Consider the following 21,797-nt stretch of genomic DNA (forward strand, 5'->3'; position numbering starts at 1 on the left):
AAAGAGTGGTGTATTCTTTCTCTCATCTACTGGGATGAGTTTAAAATTCTCTAATATTCTTATCCCTGCTACCTTTAGAAGGGAATGCAGTTTGAATTCTCTTCATTACATGGTAGTGTCCTACACACTGGGTTGGTTTTTTTTGTAGGAGAAGCAGCTTGGTATGTCTTCAGTGTATTAACGCTGATAAATAAAAGATGTTGTTACTGTTAAGCTGGAATAGCTTCATGAATGTGGAAGACCTAAAGAACAGCAAAAACTCGTCTCCTTACCTGAAAAATCCTTACTTAACAGGGCGTCAAGAAGCCACTTGTCTTTTTTCATAAACCTAGAGTACAAAACAGTGCTTATTCCCTTTTGTTTTGTTTCCTTACTGTCTATGTTCCCACAGAAATAAATACTGAAGGGAAAAGATGCAAATAGAAATGCGACACCCTCATGCTGACAGTGTTTGTGACTATGCAGTGTCTAGTAGAGCTACGACTGGGTTTTGTTACTTAACTGAAAAAACTTGATACCAATACAAAAGGATTGTATGTTAACACAGTCATCAGTAGCATCCTTCAAATACTGCACGAAACATTTTTTTTATTCCTGACATTTTTCTGTAGAAAATACAGTAGCACACCTGTTTGAAATAGAGGAGGTTTTGCTATGATAAACATCAGTATTATTAAAACTTTTTTTTTCCTTGTTATGGTAATTGTAACTGGGTTTTGCATCTTAAATCCTGGTATGTGTACTGCCTTTTCACTGTAGTGTTCTAGTAAGACCCTTTCCCCACCCATCCACCTGCCCATAACATTGGTGTTTTTATGGTGTGCTTTGTTGATAATTAACTCAGTATAATTTGAATTACATTTGAATGCAATTATATTTGAATAAAAATTGAATTAATAATAATGGAGAGACAGTAATCCTCAACTATCTTAAAATATGAAAAAATTCTGCAGCTTACTATTTGCTTTGAAAGTAGAGAAAGTACTAGTGTAGGTAGGTTTCCCTTGGTCCGCTGTAAGAAGTGGGGGGTAGGGTTTATATGCATTGCACTTTGCAGTGCTCTATTTATTTTTTTTTTTTGCATTAAGTAGGGGGCCTTTTCTTCTATGGGAAGAATCTTTCTTTACTCAGAGATTTATGAGACAAAGAGACCTTTTTTTGTTTACTGAAAAGGCTTATTTTTCCAAATCGTCTTGCTTGGTGGTTAGCATTGCATATTAACATAACGAGTATTTCATTGTGGAAATCCAAAAGATACTTGACCAAGAACTTCTGAACGTTATATAAAATAGAAGAAATTTCTGGAATTGGGGAAACACAGGACTGGAAACCCTACAGTTGTACAATAAGAAATATACAGTCTATGCACGGAATAACTGGCAACATGTGTGTGCAGTAAGTGGTATTTTTTAACAGCCTGGCAAATTGTGCGTGCACTTCAAAGTATGTGTCTATACCTTTGTTCACAAAGAAAGGCAGAGTCCTGCCTTTAAAGTCTAATTTTTTTAAATTGATGATGCTGAACTCTTAGAAGTGGTATTCAGATTTTTAGGACATTGGCATATCTGTGTTTGAGATCAAGGTGGAGGTGCTAACTGGAGCAACAATTGACACTCTTTAATTAAAGTACTGCTGTCTGTGTGTCGGTTGCATAGATTGCTTTGTACAAATGCAGCTGCAACTCCATTTGGGCTTGTAGTGTCTACAAGCCTTGCTTGGCTCTAGTTGAAGTGAGGTATTCAATGTACAAAATATTTCTTTGTGTTTCAGGGTCATCTTCGGCCATGCCTGGGGTTAGTAATTTAGGACAGTCCAGCTCCAGTAGTCCGCGGATGTTTCCTCAGACCCAGAACATGATTCAGATGGGACCTGGACACAGTTCTGTTCCTCCACTCCAGTCGGGCTCCAGTCAGCAGGATCGGGGGGTGACTCAGTATACCAATATGCAAAACATTCAGCGAGGGGGATTATACAACTTGACGTCTGGCATGACACAGATGGTTCCCCAGCATGCAACGCAAAGTGCCAATGGACAGCCGCCGATGCAGAGACAAGGCAGCCTGGGCCAGGGTGCTGCTGTTCCTGCTGGGTATGGGCAGAACACCTTAGCAAACTCAAGTATTTCTCAGCAGCACAGTAAAGGTGCACTGAATCCAACCTTATCTAAGCCACAGATGGCAAGAGTACCAGCTGCTATGGGGGCTCAAAATCCATCTTGGCAACACCAAGGTATCCCTAATATTAACAACCAGACACAAGCAAACAGTGGCTTAGGACCATTTACTGCCAGCTCCTCTTTCCATATGCAGCAAACTCATCTAAAGATGGCCAACCAACAGTTTGCCCAAGGAATGCCTCAGGTAAGCCTAAGCACCAGCAGACCGATGACCTCTATGAATGCTGCCGTCTCTGGGCAGATGTTGTCATCATCTTTAGGTGCGCAGCAGCGGACAAACCCACCTACGCAACAGCAGGTACCCTCACAGCAAGTCTTGCCTGGCATGAACCAGACTGTTCCAGATCTGAACGCTTTCAACCAGAATCCAAATCAGCAAATGCCCAACAGAGGTAATCTGCACTGTAGTCAAGGGTACCCTGTGAGGACAACCAGTCAGGAGCTGCCTTTTGCCTACAGTGGCCAGTCGGGCAATAATGGACTTCAGAACTTAACTGGTGACACAGATCTGATAGACTCTTTGCTGAAAAACAGGACTTCAGAGGAGTGGATGAATGATTTGGATGAGTTGTTAGGAACTCATTAAAATGGGGCCGGGGGTGGGGGTTCTACTTTTTTAATTATTTCATGAAATATAAACAACACTTGGACCAAAAAACCTGTGGCATTGAGGAGACTTGCAGGCATTAGAGGTAAACGGTTGGGAAAGGGACTGGAGCTGCTTCTCAATGAGTGTTGATACATGGTAATGGCGCACCAAGCAGGTCTGCAGGAATAGTGCGCTTTATCTTGGTGTCTCTAAGGAGTCGCACACTTGAACAGGTCAAAAAATATTGTGCGTGTCCTAGCCAGCCTTTCGGAAATCTCACTTGCAGTGTTCTAAAATTAAATTTTTTAATTATTTAAAAATAAAACAAGATTCCACAGCAGTAGTGCAGAAAGAAAGCAAATAGTTGCACAAATTGTGTTTAGGGCTTAATCTGCTGCAGCTATTACTTGCAATCATTATTTGTTCGTAGCTTGACATGCTGTTATTGTACTGTCCATCAGACTTCTGACTTTTTATTTGAGAAGAGGCTCTATGCACCTGAGTACGCTTGCAAAACGTTTTGAATTGTTTCTTTTCCCCATCGCTGAAGCATGTGCCTGTAGTCTCAATAAGCAAGTGATATTTCACAGTAATTATTTCTAGATGCTGGTAATAGAGGAAAGAAAGTATTAAAACCTGGCCAGTTAGTCTAGGTAGTCGTCTTAATAGATTGTAGTCTTTTTAAGCTGCAGTTTGCACTCTGTTGTAGAGAGGCACAGTTCTTGGCTTCTACCTTGCTGTGTTTAAAGGGGGAATTTCTTATGGGAGAACTTTTAAACTCTAGTAGGTTTAACATGAATTATAAAGCCATTTACTTTGCACCTGTTTCTTCATAACTTATTTCCAAAGGTAGTTGTATTTAAATGAAGGCTTTGCTTTATGACAGCTCATCTAGTTTTCTTTGCTGTAAAAAGTAAAACTAACTTTTGAGATCTGTTCATTCCCCAAAGTTAGCAATGATGCAGTGAGCACAAGACTTTGTCACTTCAGGATGAAAATGAGGAAAAAAGAATTTGGCTGAGAGGTGGAAAGTCCTTATCAGCAATAATAGCACAGGCAGCCTGGGAGAATACTTGTATCAGGGTTGCTCCAATATGGAAGTCTCCCCCTTTAAATACGTGGGGTTTTGTTTTTTTTAAATACTGGGTTACGAGTTTGATAATCTTTCTATAGACTGGTGGATTTACTTCTTTAATATCCCTTGAAGCAGGTGCTGGTTCTTCAGCTCAGCCCAAGGAGACCTCTTACCCATATCTTGGGGTCAGTCTCAGAAAGGACAAAAACCGCAATGGGAACAGTCAATGTTCCAAAATCCTTACTTTCTACCAAAAAAATCCCCTATCCACCAACAAACCACCTTGCCTTAACCTTTATTTTAAAATGAAAATAAAGTTGAAAGCTTTTGTTTTAAATGCACAAATACCTCTTCCCTTTTAAATCCACTTTTTTGGAAAACTCCTTTAAACTTTCTAGTCAAACCCAGCATTGTGATCTAAAAGTAATTTCCTTCGACGCAGACTGGCTTCTTCAGGAGTTTTCTGCACTGCAGAGATGTGTGTGAGAGGGTTTTTTTTCCAGAGTGGGTGAAGGGAAGTGAAGGATAACGTTGATTTCAAAGAAGGAAAATATTTTACTGTATCTGCAGCTCCTTTATGTGACAATTTGCACTTTTTAAAACTGCTTTTTAACACTAATACTTTAACCCTTTCCAAACATGCATGGAACATGGTTTGTCCAGCACACTTACCTAGTGTGGATGACTTATGCTCTGTTGAACAGATTTGATATTGTATCATGTTGAACTGTTGGTGAAAGATGTGCATTGATCAGTGGATCCCACCGTTGAATAGTAGATAAAACTTCACCGAAGCAGACTTAATCCCTCGTAGAGCTTTTGAAAAGATAACATAAAGATTGTCTTTGGACAGGAAGACAAAGGTGTTAGTGACTTTGGTTGTTGACACTTCTGATACTTTCTAGAATAAGTAGATAAGATGCAAATAACTGATGCTAACTTTTCTTATACTGGCAATCTTCTAAGAAAAGAGCTAGTGAGTTTGGTTTACTATTAAGTTAAACCAAAAACTGGTCCAAGGTAAGTGTCATTAGAAGAGTATAGATATAAACTAGCAATGGCAGGGGAAGGAGTGTTTGCTGTATTTTTATTTTTAAGGGTTAACTTTGCACCAGTGTGCCTTCCCTTCCTGTTGGGGGTGCTTGGGACCTCATAATTTCAAGTGACATCCTTCAATGTCACTAGTTTTTTCTCCCCCGTACAAACACTTGACAGAAATAACAGGGTAGTAGGATTCAGCTTTTCTTCCCTGTTTAGGTTGTGGTGAAATCTGCTATGTTTCCCAGTAGATTTTGCATGCAGACTTTGTTCTGAATAAGTCAAAATACAATCCATCCAGTTGTGATTTCTGAATTGGAGGAAAAGAACATCTGTTTGCATTATTACTACCAAAAAGGCAATCCAGCTAAATGTCCAGGAAAATGCAGATGTACTTTTTCCTCCACTGTTTCTGGAAGCTAAGGTGGATATTGCCCTGCTTGACCAGAGGGTTTGTTCAGGAAGGTATCTAGTTTTGATGACAGGGCCTTTTCATGGTACTGTTGAAGTAAAATTGTGATTCTAGGCAAACTGGCTTATAATGCCCATTGGTCTTCATCTGTGAACAGGATCCAAACAGCATTTGACCTGGTAGAAAAACAGCCCTCGCTTCTGGTATTGGTCCCTGTCTACATAATACGATCAAACTGTTGGAAATACGGTATCGCTGTAACAAAGTTGAAACAGTTCAATGGAAATGAAAATACGGTTTAGATGTACATAGGTGCATGGGTAGGGCTGGGCTTTGCCTTTATGCCCTTTGACATGTAGCTGTCTATATATGCACTTGGGCTTTCCATTTGCTGCAGCTTCAGAGCAATAAAATATATCTCCCCTGAACTGTACCTAGCCAGCCGCCCATGGCTTTATTTATAAACTGCGGTTTTGGTTGGGTAGGAAAGGTGAGAGTGTCACTGTGCAACATCCACTGCCTTCCAAAAACCACGATTCAATTGAAAAGGGTGCTCAAAATTTTGTTATACACATTTCCTTTGTGTAAATAAATGTTTACAATTTTATATTAAAGATTTGAATAAGAGTTAGATCTTCTGACTGTATATTTTTTACTTTTTATAGATTTTAAAACTATAATTCTTTATATATGTGTTTGGGGGGTATTATGGTAAGTTTTATGCTTGTAAATGGAGAACAGTTGAATTTGATGCTAACCTTTATGAATTTTTTGTCATTGAAATGTATAAAGAGTCCATTAATCCCCTTATTCTTTTACTACAATTACTGGTGCACACCAAAAAGAAATCCTTCACTTCTGTTTTATCATTATAAAATAAATATTTTGCTAGTGTATTAAACATACATGGTGTGACTTTCTACATTTGTGTGATCTGAGCAGAGCTCAGCATTGTTGTTCCTAGTGAGATGGTTCCCTTCATCCCAACACACAATTGTGGTCAGCCTGTTACTATGGCTCAAATTCTTCTGCTGTGTATTCCCAATTCTCGCGGTTTCAGAAAGTCCATTTACACAGGCCGGAACTGCATAAAAAGGCCTTAGAAAACTTTATGTGGAAAACCAGGCTTTATGCTATACCCACTGCTTCTGGTCTTTTTTTTTTTTTTTTTGAAATGCAGTTGTGGGCCTTAAGCTCAGAAATACAACTGCAGAGTTTGTTCTTGTTAGTGAAAAAGGTGTTAACTTCTCACACATGCAGAATTATAGAGTTCAAATAAATATGCTCAGATTCTCTCAAAATAGCAGGCCTTAGAGGTTCAAATCGGTTTCCTTGGGACTTGTAAAAAGACAAAGCTTATGTTTCCCTGATGTAGGCAGATTGCACAAAATCCCAAACTGAGAAACGAGGAATGCGTCCTGCAAGCTTGAGTTAATGGTTCTGAACAAGGGCCGCAATCCTGGCAGCAAGTTGCGTGAAGACTTTGGCTTAAAGCTGGTAGGTAAGGTCTCAAAGCCACTGCGTAGAGCTGGCGGGTTGAAGGGGCTGTGGAAAACAATGGCGAAATAGGTCTTTCAGCCCCTGCGGGATTGTTGAGCATCCTAAGGTGGGCACTCACAGGTACGTTGGTTAGAAGAGAAGCGAAGCAAGGATCTGTGGCTCCATCCGTGCCCAAAGCAGCCTAGCTTTAGCGGCTGGTGTTTGGGTGTTAATATGTTCCTGTTAATAAGTCATTACTTGACAAATTACTCTGCATTGAACTTTTCAAAGCAGTTCCTTAGTGAATCATACCGTTTGCAGCAGACCCTAGAATTCTGTTTTTTATGTAGGGTTTCCTGTTTGTCAAGTGCACCTTTTGACTGATTATATCTAGTCTTAATTTCTAAACTAACATCTCATCTCCAACCACAGATTTAGCAGTAGCGATACAGAATTTGCAAAAAAATGTGACGTGTGCATTTCTTGCTAAGGCTGTATTCCTTTTATGTGTTACTGTAATTTCAAGGATCCCCCATGTGTAATAAGAATTTTAATCAGCTTCAAACATTGAAGGTGGTGTCTCATTGTATCGCTGTTGTGGTTAAGGCCCCAGCTCAGAGCCTTCAGATTTCCTCACAAAGCGCATCCTGACTTACCTGAGTATATTTTAAGTATATTCCTACTCGATGAGTCTTGTGTTGTATTTGGGGGTGGGGGGAGACCTGCAGCTTTCAGAAGCTTACGAAGAACCAAATTGTGTCATCTTAAGTAACAATACCAGGATGAGCTGCTTCTGGCCTGTGGGGAACTGTGAAGTTACTACTTTATTAACTTTTGCTTTATTGTTCCATTAAAAGTGCTGCATTCTATTTAATGTTGAGTAAACCAGAAATTTCCCAAACTGTTCCCTGTTGAAGTGATGTGCACGTGCATGTTTTTCCAAAAATTTTAAGGAGTCAGTAGCAGCTTGTGATCAACCTCGGCTCAGAAACTCATCTTTTTTCTTTTTTCTTTTTTTTTTTTTTTAACCTCTTGATGTTAGTGTTTTTCCTGAGGCTAATGAAGCTCTGTAATGGAAGTGTTTTCCACACTCTGCATTGTTTGTTGAAATGGTGTAAGCAGAAGTAGACTCCTAGTGACGTTCCCCCTCTGACTTTCTCATTAACCACCCCAGATGAAACCTTAGGTCACCAATAGATTCTGTTAAGGTTAATTGTTTCATTTCTATTTCAGTCTGGGTCTGCTAGCAGCCTGGAGGGTCAAAAGTCATGTCGTATGAGTGGTTTGCAGACAAAGGGAGTGCTTTTGCTATTCCTCATGCATGTTTTACAAAAAATGTAAAATTGTATATTTGAGTTAAGTGTTCTATTTGATAAGTTGTCATGATGGGGTTTTGAGGTGGTGATGATCCAAACCAGAACAACAAACTTGCTGGGTCCCACCCAGGAGAAACTGTAGGTCTGATCACTTCTTGTTGGTATTGTGCACAAATTCTGTACTGAGGTTTTGTGTGTGACTGTACAGAGAGAAATGCAATAGCTCAGCCATATCCTGTCCCCTCTCTTCATCAAAATTAAGGGAAAACCTTATTTGATACTGAATTATACCTTTTTCTTCTCCTTTTTGGTTTTAAAATCTTTAAAGTCAGTAGTCTTTTATCCACATCCTGTGTTTTGGAGCAACTTTTTGAACTGATGTGTATTTTGCTTTTGTGGACTGGGGAGAAAAGTTGTTCGGGGCTGAAATACTGCTGTTTTTCAAACTTTACATTTCGCAATTATAATTCTGATGTCAGTGTAACATTTCTGAGGGTCCGTGTGTTTCTACATCTGATGCTGCCGTCTGTTCTGAACTGAGAACTTCTGTTTTGTATGTTAGCCAGGAAAAGGTTTGTACTGCAGAATTTAAAAAAACCCAGAAAACTACAAAAAGTGACCGAGTGCTAGAAAAGAACAGTACTTTTATTTGGTAAACTTATGGTATTAATCAATAGGGTAAGATAGCTCTTTTAAAAATTCAGAACCCAGTGACAGAACTGAGTTATTCCAGCTGAACCCTAGAAAATCTTTCATGGGGTCAACTTACTTGGGTTAAAGAGCAGAAGGTCATGTCATTAATTTGTAAATGCTTGTTAATAATTTTTATGGCCTAGCACATAATTTAGATGCTTTAGACTTGATTAAAACTAGCAACAAAAGGGCTGGAAAAATTACCATAATCTTTCAATTGCCGGCAATGTGTAATTCAATCACGGTATAGAATCTGTAAATGTGATTGCAAGAATTTCACAGTTTGCGCATGCAAAACTTTTGCTGTTACGCAGTTCCGTGGCAGGCACTTGTCTCGAATAGGCACTTTTGGATGGCTGCCTGCTTTGGAAAGTTGTGTGGCGTGGGGAGAGTTAACGTGTGGTGGAGGAAACACGTGTTGGTGCAGAGCAATAAGAAGGCTGTTGTGGAGCCTGCGGTGGTGGGAGGGTGGGAGAAGAGGACTGGAGAGCAGTGGCGCTCATCGCACCTGGCCAGGGCTTTGCTCCCCAGTCAGCAACATGAGAAATCAGATAGACCTGCTGGCCACTGTCACAGTTTTGGGAGTCCTGGAGCAAGGTAAATGTGCTTTATATAATGCTAGGTAGTGTTAAGCTAATTATATTAAACTTTGTGGCACTGGGTTGCTGTATTTTGCTTGAAGTCTCTGGAATGAAAGTTGCTGTGTGCCAACATGGTAAAATGATGCGAAAGTTTGGCCATTCCTGGTGGGAGTGTCGTACCTGAGGCTGTTCGTTGTTTAATAAAATGATCTGCCAACCTCAAAGCCAGCATTCTAGAAGGAAATGAAATTTAAGTTTTATTTTTAAACTTAAAACAATTTCAACAATACAATGTCTTTAAAGGAAAATACTTTCTGTGATTGAATTTTAGCAGGTAATTTGTAACTTTGTAATAAAGACAGGTTAATAAATATGCTGACAAAGAGGCCAGTGTACAAACATAAATCATACGTATATGGAAAAGAGCATCATGTACACATGTATTTCTACTCTGTGACTGATACTGTTATGTGTTCAATTCATATAGCTTAGCTGCACGGAGCAGATGAGAAGATGAGTTGACAGCACACAGTAATTTGGAAACTAATGCAAGCCCTTCAGAAATAGACTCAGACGTCTTCAAAGACAGTCAGTGACTTCTCGTAATTTAAATAGACACGTTTGGCTCAGACCATTCCGAAAGAAGCAGTAGTGGTGCCACACTCCGTCTACCTCTCGTGTCTAATTGTGGGCCCTTTGGGCAAAGGGCTCTCCCCCTTGGGCTTCAGGAGGGTCAGGAAAGGGGACGCTGCCCCTGTTTGGTGTGGGGACAGAGCCCCCATTTTATTAAAATCTTCACATTTCTATGAGGGGAGGTTGGTTTGTGGGGTTTTTGTTACTGAATTAATTCACTGTAGAGCTATCGCACCTCTTTACTTACAAATGAATTTCTGAGCAGCCTGATGTATTTTTAGCCATCAGATGAAAATTTCGTCATAGAAGCATTATTTAAACCACCAATATGCTACTTGAAGAATAGAGTTCAAGCTTCCTGAATTATCAGTAATGATATCAGCCGATGGGTGCTAGATGTACAAATACTCTTCCATCACATCCTGATGCAGGAGACACAATTTAATGGCTTAGTACAGTGTTTGTTGATTTTTATTTTTATTTTCTTCTGAATTTTTTGGGAGCCCACAGTTTCCGCTTTCTTTCAAGTAACTTTCCCCTTCTTAATTTAGTTATGCTTGGTTCAGCAAAGCTCTGAGCTTAGTGCTCTCTAGATACGTGTCCCTACCCTGTGTTGACCGCTATACCAGACAGCGCAATGCTACCACCATTGTTATTTCCCCCCCTGCCCCTTTTTTTTTTTATGGCTTCAAAGGAAAGAAAATGTATGCAATGTCACTGTCAGTCCCCACAGAGCTTGTTTGCCATGCTCACTCAAATGTGGCGGTTATCAGCTATGATATGGTTTGATAAGTTTGTGGACATAATCAAATAGAGGATGAAGGTCTGGCTGATAGTTCCACTGAGGGGCAAAGTGCAGGGAGAGCTCAGCCCCTCTGAGCTGTGTGGGGATCCACACAGGAGTTTAAACCTTGAGACCTGAACCACAAAAATACAGTTTGAAAGGTTCTGCTGAGTAGATTGAACTCTCCCCCCCCCGCCCGCCCCCAAGTCCATGCTGAGAAGGCTTGAGCAGTGTGGGTTTTTTCAACACCTCATTCTGAGAAGCGCTTTTGGAGTGTGATTCTTCATCCTTAATGCTTCACCCATACGCCAGGTGTGGAGGACAGCTAGCTGTCCTCCAAAGGGGTCTTGCTCCTCTTGGGTGGTTGTTTTCTGTATTATCCACCCCTAAGCATAAAACATCTATTGCAGGATTTGTCTGAATATTTGCCTGTGGATACAAGCAAGATGTCAAGCATAGAGTTGATGGAGAGGTTGGGTATGAAACTATTCTTATAGCTCATCAGTCACAAGAATGCTCCATTCGGAAGGGTGCAGATGGCATGAAGCAGGCTGAAGACCGTTGCCCAGCACAGTCAGGCTTATGCCACAAGCCAGAGCTGCACGCGATGCAGTAACTTCAGCTCAGCCCATTTCTTGAGAGGTGGCTGGGATGAGACCATGAGACCATTGAATAGTTGTGTAGGAGAGATGCGCTTTCCTGATGCGAAGAGGAGGTAACAGGGTGGGTCACTCCTTCATCATCCCTTTTCCCCGAGCTCTGCCAGCCACTGCTGAATTACAGGCTGTGTGTTGCTGCAGCCCTGGCTGGTTTCACAGGGGGGATGCTGTGGTGTATCCTGACACATCTCAGGGCAGGATGACATCCTCACCCTCCACCGTAATCAACTGCACACGAATTGGGGCGGGGAGGGGGGGAGCAAACTTGTTCCTCCCCAGCTTTCTCTCCCAGCAGCTCTTGTGCGGGGCTGGGCCACTGCACACAGTGTGGAAGATACTAGAACATACGGGTGTTATCTTAAATGAATGTCTGTGTATTTAAATGGATAATATGTTGTGTAATACATAGGTCACACAGCATCAGATTATTTACATTTCTAATTCCCTTTTCTTCTACATATGTTCCGATGCTTTTCTGCAGGCGTGTGTGGATCTGTCTTGTCTTTAATCTTGCAACATCTGTCCCTGCTTTCCCTCTCTCTCCTGCTGTTCTGCTTTTCTCTTCTGTGTTAGAATAAGACGGTCCACAAGGCAGTCCTTGCAGCTCGATGCTCTGGAAATGTTGCTACGTTAGGACCTTGCTAATCCAAGTGACTCACTTAGCAGCACGCTGCCACAGCCACCAAAGTAATTGTTTTTCTAATTTAGTTTTCTCCTGTATGAAAATTCTCATTTTCGGTAAAGGCGACAATGTAATATAAACACTTGAAATATCAGCAGTCACCCCTGGGAGTAAGAACTTTCATCAAACAGTAAAACAGTCACAATCTTCAGGTTGACAAGTTTTCATCATTTTGAAGTGACTCTCTGCATCCCTTACCAACATACGAAGCAGTGATGTAGCAGATGCCGAGTTTGTACCTCGGCCCAAACTTGGCACAGGCTGATAGCAGTCACCAGTGGCACGGCCGCTCCTCAAACTGCTCAAGCCTTGGGGCTGCCCTGCAGGAACGAAGTGGAAGAAATTATCACCCCCTTCCCGATTTCCTTCTATTACCATGATTAAGAGCATCTCTAATTGACTTAATGATACCCCAGTGCTTCGCAGTTAGGATGCTGCTCTGTGACACGGTGCTGCCCTTGTACAAAAGCTTTGTGCCTGCCGGGTGTAGCGGGAGGTGTTATATATTATTCCCATCAAACTGGCTGAGGGTGTACCAACACTAAACACAGACTGTGAGGTTAAAAAAGAATAATAATTCTGTGATGGCATGTAGACTCGGTAAGGTTTTAATCTGCGTTATGGCCTTCCCGGACGTTTGATCTGTCGGGGAGTGGCACTCAGGGCTCTGCTGCTGCCGGGTGTGAGACCATGCAAAGTGCCACCCGGCACATCAGCCCTGCGGCACAGCAGCTCGCCAGGATAACCAAATCTGGGGTTACAGTACGAGCAAGAAATAAATGGCACATTTATTCCAGGTTGTGTGTGACGGCCCTGGACTACAAACTCAGACAGTATCGGCTCTTTCTCTCTAACCACTTGCTTGATTCCAAGCTGGATAAAGCTTGGCTGAATGAAGTGCTGCTGGACTGTTCCTGTGTTGTTCTTTTTTTAGCCTATTTTACACTGCAGGTGATCTATGCCCGACGGAAGTTCAAGATCTCCCCTCCTGAGACAACAGGTCACCCTGAATTTGAGCGGATCTTCAGAGCTCAGTAAGATTTTGACTTTTTTTTGTGGTGACTCCCTTTAGTTATGATTTGAGTCAAATGTCACTACCAGGAAAGACTGAAGTCACCTTTTCACTTATTGCTGCTGATGCGAATTTTTTTTTTTTTTTAAATGCTTTGTGTGCAGAGGTCTGAGTTTTGATTTGGAGCACTTAGCTGTGGCTGGAGTGTTGCTGTCCGTCCATGATAATCCTCCTTCTGGCATCATGAGAGGCAGCCAAATTACAAATTAGTGGCAGTATGGAAGAGGTGCTGAGCCTTAATGCATTACAAAGATTAAATTTAATATTAATGTTGGCTCCAAATTGTGAGAGTAGCTGAAGCTATATTAATAACCTAATATTTGCTTGTATGTTTTTGCTGTTGAATTGAAGCAAAGGGCCTTGTTGGCAGAACCAGCCATGAGGATGTTTTAATTTTTTCCTTTTTTTAAGCCATTGTACTGTGAAAGTCGGCACTCGCGGGGCCATGCCGAGGGCTGTTTCTTTTTGCTCTGTTCCTATGGAGAGAGCAATGCTGGAGCTAAGCTGGAAATGTTCACAGATCCCTGTGGCTTCCAGCAAGCACCAGATTCCCTCTTTCATCTCAATTGTGCTGTTTCATAAGCGAGTGAAAGGAACTGGCCGGAGGTGGTTTGAAGGGTAGCTCGAGCACGGCACTAAATCCTGAACAAAGCAGCTGCGTTTCCTTGCCAGTGTGCAGCAAACATTTGTGGAGTGACAAAAACACCCGCTTCAGTCCTTTTGCGATGCAGTGAAAGGCCAGCCTGCATGGAAGGCATCAGCCTTTACTAGCTGGGTAGCTGTTGATGAGGCTTTTAATTATATACTGGGCTACCATGCATTAACCAAGTCATGCCGTGGGCTCCGGGATGCCGGGAAGCCCTCCGCTATAATCTGCAGAAGAAGCGACCTCAGGGAACTTGAGTTTGAGAAGGTATTTCTTTATTGTGTGCTTTTTCATCCCTTTATTCTTTTCCCTGTAGAAAAGGATACAAATGGATAATTTGTTTTGATATATTTATAATAAAAAAAAAAAAGAGGGAAAGAAAAGTATTGATTTATTACTCACGGAAACCTGGCAGCCTCCCCTCACTGAGGCTCAAACGGCATTTGCAGCGAAAGGTTCTTCAGACTTTTTCCAGCTCCCAATCTGGCTCCATTCCCCAAGGCTTGGTAAATTTTTGGCCAAATTTAAGATTAAATTGCCTAAGGAATGGTAAAAAGTAGGAAAAATCGAGAAACAAACCCATTGTCTTTAATAGCACAGCTCCCACTGTCCTTTCTTGTGGAAAACCTGTATTTTTGTCACTAATAGAAAAAAGAAGAAAAGAAAACCTGGCTGCAGATCCGATCACCTTCTGCTGAATTAAATCTGGGAGAAGGCTCCTCCTTGGAGCATGACTCGTGTGACACCCAGATTTGAGCTGTGCTCACCCAAGGGGAAGGGAGCGCTCCTTAAATAATGCCAAGGAACCTCCACCCTTGCAGCTTTTAAGCTGTAGCTGTGCTTTGCTGTCTGCAAAGGCGCTGTGTGGGACCAAGGACGGAGCCTGCTGAGGGTCCAGCAAAGACAAATCTCCATCTCGGCCACGGCTCATCATTGTGGGGTCTATGTGAACGCGGGTGAGGTGAACGCTGTGCCTTGCTTGGGTGCTTTTCTTCTCTAAGGTACAGATATTGGGTGTCCTTGCTCGCAGAGAAAGCTCTTTCTCCCCATCACAGCACAGAACAGCACAGCAGTACCTCTTTATCAGCCCTTTCATTTTGCTCAAAAGTGCGTTTCCAGCTCACCTCTCTGGCCTCAGTTAACTGGTTTCTGACGTGCCAGGATGCGGTTTTAACTCTCATCTCTGTTTCTCACCAGGGTGAATTGCTCAGAGTACTTCCCGATCTTCCTCTCACTCCTCTGGGTTGCTGGAATCTTCTTCCATCAAGGTAAATGGGGGAGGGGGAACCCCAACCCAAAACACATGGACAAACCACAAAAACCCCAATTTAAATCCCATTGCGGTCCTCTCTGTACCCGTGAGGCTGTTACTTGAGGAAAGCAAAGTTCACCTTTGGCCAGATGGACCGAGGAGCGCCCCAGCTCCAGCGTGCGTGAAGCTGTTGGTAGCAGCCGAGCCGGTCTCCTGCCCAGAGGAGAGGTTTGGTGGCCCGGGCAGCCAGGGCTCCTTCGCCAGAGCCCGGCTGTCCCCTACGCTGCATCTCCTAGATAAGGTCGGGCTGGCATGTGGTGCCAGGGCAGCAGCAAGCTGAAGCAGAGCTGCAATGCGATACCCAAATCGCTACATCAGAACAAGAAACCATAACCCAAACAATTAGTCATCCACTGTCCATCCCGTACCAAGTGGGTTTTGGGGATTTCACTGCTGCCGCAGGGAAGAGGTGAGGAAGGACCATGAAATGGAGTGTTGCAAATCCAATTCCCGGGGGCAACTTGGCAGGGTAGAGAAGTTCATCTCTCACAAAAAGTTCACCCCACACTCAGCTCCCCTCTCCCCCGCAGGTGTGGCTGCAGTGTGTGGGCTGCTCTACCTCTACACCCGCTTCAAGTATTTCCAGGGATACGCCGTGGCTGCGCAGGGACGGTTAGTACCCGGCCGGGGCTATGGTCACCCCAAACCAGCCCAGGGAGGCTGGGTGCAGGATGCGTCCCCCGGGGCAGGGTTCCTTCCTGCGGGTGGTACTGAAGGCCGGTTTGCATCACCCCTTTCTGCCCCCACTTGCTCGTGGCCCCACCAGCTCTTCCCCAGCACAGCATAGGAGGAGGATGGGGGATGCCAAGCCCTCACCAGCACGCTTCGTGCCCCAGCTGGCTGGTGGTGTCTGATGGTGTTTTCTCCCCGCGCAGGTTGGGGCCGATGTACGCCAGCGCCCGGCTGCTCTGGCTGCTGCTGGGGCTGGCGGTGGCCGGGCTCCTGGCACACTTTCTGCTGCCCAGCTCCTACGCGTGGATGGCAGCGCTTTTGCAGCCCCTCCAGCTGCTCGGTGCCTGGTGAGCAGGGCCACCGCTCTCCCAAAACCACCCCTCGGTGGAGGGGAGGGAGTCGTGTGGCATGGTCAGAGATTGAGTATCTCCCCAGCTCTGCGCTCACCTTTGAGGGGAGGTGGACGCCGGCACTCCTCTGCTCACAAAGCTCTGCTCTTCAGAGATAATGTCCCTTCTAGAAAGCAAACACTGCCCAGCCTCTGCCCCCACCCTTGGGCTTCACAGCCAGGTTCTGTAGAACTGTCTGCTCTAAAACCTCTAATGCCTTTGGCTCTGTCTCACGGAGCACAGATCAACCTAATATGCTCTTGTCACGCCTCCTTACTGCTGTAATGATCAATGTTGAAGGATCACACCATGGACATACAAAAAATAAATTCTCAGTAGAAATCACCTGTGGTTGTCAAAGTGCTTGGGGCACTGGGTGTGAGAAGATCTGAAGGGCTCACATGGGAAAAGCTGCCGTTACTGAAACTAACTCAAAAGGCCAGGTAAATGTGTCTAAAACCTTATCCAAACGTTGGGGAAAAAAGCCTAACTCTAGTCCAAATGCTAATGTCTGTGCTTGGCATTGATTTTCACTTATCACCAACCCACTGGTTGACATCTCTAGATATCAACCTCCACTGCAAACTCAGGGTTTGCAGGTAACTAAAGCAGGCATCGCCCAGGCAGCTCTCTGCTAAGCTGCATGAGGGAATAAAAAAAAGCAACCTATTTTGTAAGACAGCTGTTCCACAAGTGCATCCTTCTGCGTATGGGTGCCCAAGTGCCTTCCTTGCTCCCGCTGAGGAAAGAGCTGACCAACCTTTCCTTTTTTAACAACTGACGAAGGCTCCTGTGATGCTGTGGCAAAAATACCGGTTTCCCACCGGGCTGCTGGAAGTGCTTTCCCCAGCAGGAGCGATGCTTTGGAGTATCGGGTACTGGTGAGCACTGAGGAATGACTCCATTTCAGGTGTAGGGGCTCCAGCGGGCCCCTGGCCCCCAGGGACACCCACTATCCTGAGCCAGGGCAGGTGCCTCCCTGCTGCGAGTGACTCTCACCACTGCACCAAAGCTTTAAATTTAGCTTTTATTACAGTGCACATTATTTTATATATTTATATATAGAGATGTACTTGAAAAATCAAATGTATCCAATAATAAAAAATACAGCACATTAAAGTAGTATAATGCATTCCAGTGTATAGCTGAAGAGACATTGGGATTTACACTAATCCCTACTATTTTTGAACTGGGCTACTTCTCCTTTTTGTTTTTTCCCCCCCCAAAAAATTCACACCTATCAATAACTGAAATAGTTATTTAAAAAGATGGTTTCTGCACTCAATCTCAAGGCATGAAAACACTGGAGACTTCACCGTGAGTTAAGGGGCTGTGTTCGATGCTGGCAGGCACAGTGTGGCGTATTTTATTTTTTTTGTTTTGTTTTCCCTGCCATACTCATAGCTCCAACCCCTTTGGATTCGTTCCTGCTCTGCTGAAGGAGGGTCAGTCTTCACCCTCGCTTAATCCTCAGCTGTGGCCAGGACCATTGCCTGGGCAAAGGCACGGCAGACCTCGGTCCCCGGCCGTCTCCATCCCAGTGCGCCGGCAGGACTCAACGTGACCAAGCTCCCCCCGGAGTCCGTCCCCGAAGTGGGGGATTGCCCTGTCCTGGGCTGAAGGTGCTTTTAGTCCCCACGTTTACTACAGCTCATCCCGACCCCAAACTGTCCCCTGTGTCGGTGTGGCCCGAGCGATGCGTGCGGCAGCCGTGAGGGGCCAGGGGGAGCAAAGCCAGCCCTCTGCACGGGATATTGGTTTTTGCTTTTTGCTTTTCTTCTGGAGAAGATGACGTCCTGGCCCCGCACCGCCGGCTGGGGACAGTGGTGCCGGCCTGGCAACCTGTTTGCCTCCCGGCAGCTGGGCCTGCGCCTCGCCGGCATGGCTGTCCTTGTGTCCGGGCGAGACGCCGCAAGGAGGAGGGAGCGGGAGGGGAGGGAGCAGGACCAAGGAATCCACGCGTGTCCACCCTTCCTCACGCTCGCGTCACTCCGCTTTTTTGATAAAAATCTGAAAGGAGAGAGGGCTGGGATGAGAGAGAAGCCGGGGGTGGCAGCGGGGAGCCCCGGGCTCTGCTGACGAAGCCCGGCTTACCTCGCTCAGGATGATCCACACCGGGGAGTCAGTCTGGATGGACAGCCTGATGGCCTCCAGCGGTCCAAAGGACGGGTCCACCTCGCCCTCTGCGACACCCTTGGAGAAGGAGCCTGGAGGGGAGAGCACACGGGTGACGCGGGGACAGTCCCCTGTCAGCCAGCCCCTGTCCCCCCCTGAGGGGGACCACGAGCAGCCATGGCAGCCCCTGCCCGCAGCTCCCCGACACCAGAGCAACGGGCTGAAGACCAGCAGTGTGGACGTCCATACAGTGCAAAATGCTACACTGAGGGGAACACACAAAAAAAAAATCAGCTACACCAAACAAAACTGGGAGTATTTGGCTACGTATCACTGCTGTGTGAAAGGGGAGCAGAGCGGCCTGATGGCAGCACTGTCCTCTAAGAGGCAAACATCGTTTCAGGATCCATGCCACGGAGGCAAGTCTCATATCCATAGTTCTAGCAAGGTCTCAGCCTGCTGCTGTGTCACATTTTTGGGTGTGTCTTTTTTTTTTTATTTTGGAAAATGCAACCGGGAGAAACCAGACAGCATGCACAGGAAGGCTAAAATGGCAAAAAGCTACGTGTGCGAGGAAATTTTTCTTTTATTTGTCTATTTAAAAAAAAAAAATTAGCAGGGACACCAGGGCTTTACCACGCACCAGCGCGTCCCCATAGGCTGCAATCCCTCGTTCTTGTCCAAGGGCAGGACAAGCACTAAAACCAGCTCAGGTGGCAGGAGACAAAGTCCAAGCGGTGCAAGTACTGAGACAGGCTGTGGAGGGAGAGCACGAAATCACTCGTGGTGTGGGTTTTTACCACCAGGTTAGGCAAATTGATAATCTGAATAGTTTGGTCACAGCTCTGAGCAGAGACAGGCAGAAACACAGGACTGCAAACTACCTGAGGAGGACACCTGGTCTAAGAGGGGGAGGGAGGGCAGTAGATGAAAGGAGACTGGTAATTAGATCCGATTCCAACCTGACTCCTGGCAAGCAGAAATTACCCTTTGCCAAGCCAACAGCACCAAGGGTCTCGATTCACTTGAAGGTGAGGATACGGGCTGTGGCACCAAACCCAGCAGGCAGTTTACCACCCCGCTCCCCGCTGTACCTATCTGGATGTAGCCATCCGGTGTCCTGCGGTACTTGACGACTGCGCCTCTTCCCTCCTGCAAGGCTTCCTTATCTGACTGCAGGCTCTGTGGGAAAGACAGGAGCTCTGCACAAGGCCAGTGGTAAGAGCCACCCAAAAGCCCCATACAACAGCAGCAGCCCTGGAGTTGCTCTCGCCAGCAGCCCTTGGCATCTTGTCCCCCCCAGCCTGGCACCCTGAGTCTCATGCCCCAAAACAAGAGGACATTTGCTGTCCTCATGCTGCTCCGTCCACTGCATCAATCTGGCTCCATCCCCTCCTCTGCAGCCATCTCATCCATCTGAGCATCCCCTCTGCAGGCATGGATGGCTACCATAGCGACTGCTCAGCGTAGCATCCCCGCTCCAGAGCGGGTACGACACCAGGCGTGACTCCCTGGTTCTCAGCCACCACCTCTCAAAGGCAATGACTCTTGTAAAGATTTTCCTGACGGCTTTAAGCAGTTCCCTTCTCTCAAACCTCTTTCGCTTCCCACTCCACCCCCGTCTCAATTCTCAATAAAACACTTACGTCAAATGGCAAAACCTCCACAGTCGTATTGAAGAGTTTGTCTTCTGGGTGCTCGATGTTCCCGCTGCGGAAGAAGAACCTGTGACAGAGACCAAAGCCATGGAAACCCACGTGAGTGAGGGGGGGACATGATGGCTTTCAACCCAGCTGAACCATCAAACAGCTCCGCCTAACAGGCACCTTCTCAAAAAGCCCACGGGGACATGGTTTGGAAGGATTCCACCTGTGCCAGATTAGCAAATGGTAGATTGCTCACAGGCGCCGGAAAGCAAAGGGCTCTGGCAGACATGGGCCCACCAAAAAAGGGTCAAATTATTGCCCGCCCCCTCCGAAGAGCACTGCTCCCTCCTCCTGGGAGCAGAAGGTGGGCAAGAAATTCAGCATGAGAAAGAATAGCAAAAAGGAAGCATCTCTGCACATTCCAGGCTGTCCTCGTGTCCCCCGTCACTGAGGCACCCCCCCCAGGCACTGGCCTTTCAATGCGGAGTGGTTTGAAGAATCTGAATCTGATGAAGTCTCCGGCAGTGGGAGTGAAGGCCCAGAAGAAGTCCTCCCGCAGGTAAGCCTTCTCCAAGGTGAAGTGCTGGTAGGTTTTCAGGCTGGTGCTCACCTCCGCAGGAGGGTTGACGTGCTCTTTCCGCAGGGCCTGCTTGCCAAAGTCCTTATCCTTGGGGGGCGCAAAGCAAAAGGGCAGAAAAGGGTCATGAGCTGCTCTCGCTCGTGAGGAACAGAGGTCCCAGCAAAAAGGCACTGCAAAGTAAAAGGTCTCAATTTGCACAAAGCAGAAGGATGAGGGATGTAAGTGATCTAGGGAAGGCACCAGACAGGGCAATGCATGGTTGGATCCCAGGAGGACACAACTTCATGAGAGGCAGCAGAGACACACCACAGTTCTGCACTCTGATTCAGCACCAAGAAGCCTTTTGTTGCCCAAGCATCCTCGAACGCCTGTCTCTGCCCCAGGAGCTTTGCAAACAGTCCTTACACCTGAGCAGAAGGCTGCTGGGAGGCTGGCGACAGCATAAAATGACTGGATTACACAGCCTGATGGGCACTGCACTGCGATAGAAACTGGATTACACCATCCATGTACCTGGGGATAGACAGGACTGAGCACAGCCCAGGGGTGTGTGTCTATGGGTCCTGCACATATAGCTGTAGAAGCTTGATTTTGTTGATGTTTAAACATACACAAATAATTCAAGCTCGTACACAGCAAGCCCAAGTTTGTCTAGCAGCAAAGCCCAGGAACAAGGAGGGGGTGGGAAGGAAGTCGGAGCAACCCAGGAGTCATCTCTCCAAGGTTTTTCAGCAGATGCTTTGAAACGACTTGCCCGGCACTGGAAATCACCTGGTTCGGCACTCAGGATGGATGGGTGTGTGGCACCAGTACCAGTGGCTTGCAGCAACTCTTGGTACATGTCACTGCCATGCTGACAAGCAGGAGCTACATGAACTCCCTTAAATTCAGAATAAAACACAACTACTGCACAGAAATCCAGCTGCCACCATCCCACCAGCTGCTGTCACTGATGTTCCCAGCCCAAAAGCGGCCAGTTCCCGTGTGCCCACAGGCCAGGCCTGGCAGAAAGGCCATCTGCAGCTTGGACAGGCAGCTGGTACCCACCTTCAGCTTCTGTATCTTTCCGGCCAAGGAGGAGTGGGTTCCCACGTGCTGGAAGAGCGAGGGCTTGAAGCGGATCCTCAGGTTTGCCTTCTGCCTGTCGCAGTGTTTCTGAAATGAGACAACCCCGCAGAGCCCCATGCTTAACCGTTGCGGTCAACTGTGCCCGGCGAGAGGAATGGACAAGGTCATGACCAAACCCCA

At 45.6% G+C, this 21,797-nt stretch overlaps 3 protein-coding genes across 3 annotated transcripts in view; 2 read left to right on the plus strand and 1 right to left on the minus strand.

Moving 5' to 3' along the window:
* Positions 1-2,764, plus strand: part of MAML1 (mastermind-like 1 (Drosophila)) — an 11,259-nt gene extending 8,495 nt beyond the window's left edge. The window contains exon 6 of the mRNA XM_009892623.1: positions 1,771-2,764. Coding sequence (XP_009890925.1) covers positions 1,771-2,762 — 992 coding nt within the window. The 3' untranslated portion in view covers positions 2,763-2,764. The remainder of the gene's footprint in view (positions 1-1,770) is intronic.
* Positions 2,765-9,317: 6,553 nt separating this feature from the next.
* Positions 9,318-16,170, plus strand: LTC4S (leukotriene C4 synthase). Its single transcript, XM_009892573.1, has 5 exons — positions 9,318-9,375; positions 13,052-13,151; positions 15,033-15,103; positions 15,678-15,759; positions 16,023-16,170. The coding sequence occupies exons 1-5, from the start codon at positions 9,318-9,320 to the stop codon at positions 16,168-16,170; spliced, it is 459 nt and encodes a 152-aa protein (XP_009890875.1).
* Positions 16,171-18,194: 2,024 nt separating this feature from the next.
* MGAT4B (mannosyl (alpha-1,3-)-glycoprotein beta-1,4-N-acetylglucosaminyltransferase, isozyme B) overlaps positions 18,195-21,797 on the minus strand; it is a 15,463-nt gene continuing 11,860 nt past the window's right edge. Inside the window, exons 10-15 of the mRNA XM_009892624.1 lie at positions 21,597-21,704; positions 20,443-20,636; positions 19,970-20,048; positions 19,418-19,505; positions 18,303-18,415; positions 18,195-18,218 (exon numbers count right to left, since the gene is read on the minus strand). Of these exons, the coding sequence (XP_009890926.1) occupies positions 18,195-18,218; positions 18,303-18,415; positions 19,418-19,505; positions 19,970-20,048; positions 20,443-20,636; positions 21,597-21,704 (606 nt within the window). The remainder of the gene's footprint in view (positions 18,219-18,302; positions 18,416-19,417; positions 19,506-19,969; positions 20,049-20,442; positions 20,637-21,596; positions 21,705-21,797) is intronic.

Source organism: Charadrius vociferus, unplaced genomic scaffold (genome assembly GCF_000708025.1).
Source record: "Charadrius vociferus isolate BGI_N301 unplaced genomic scaffold, ASM70802v2 scaffold529, whole genome shotgun sequence".
NCBI lineage: Eukaryota > Metazoa > Chordata > Aves > Charadriiformes > Charadriidae > Charadrius > Charadrius vociferus.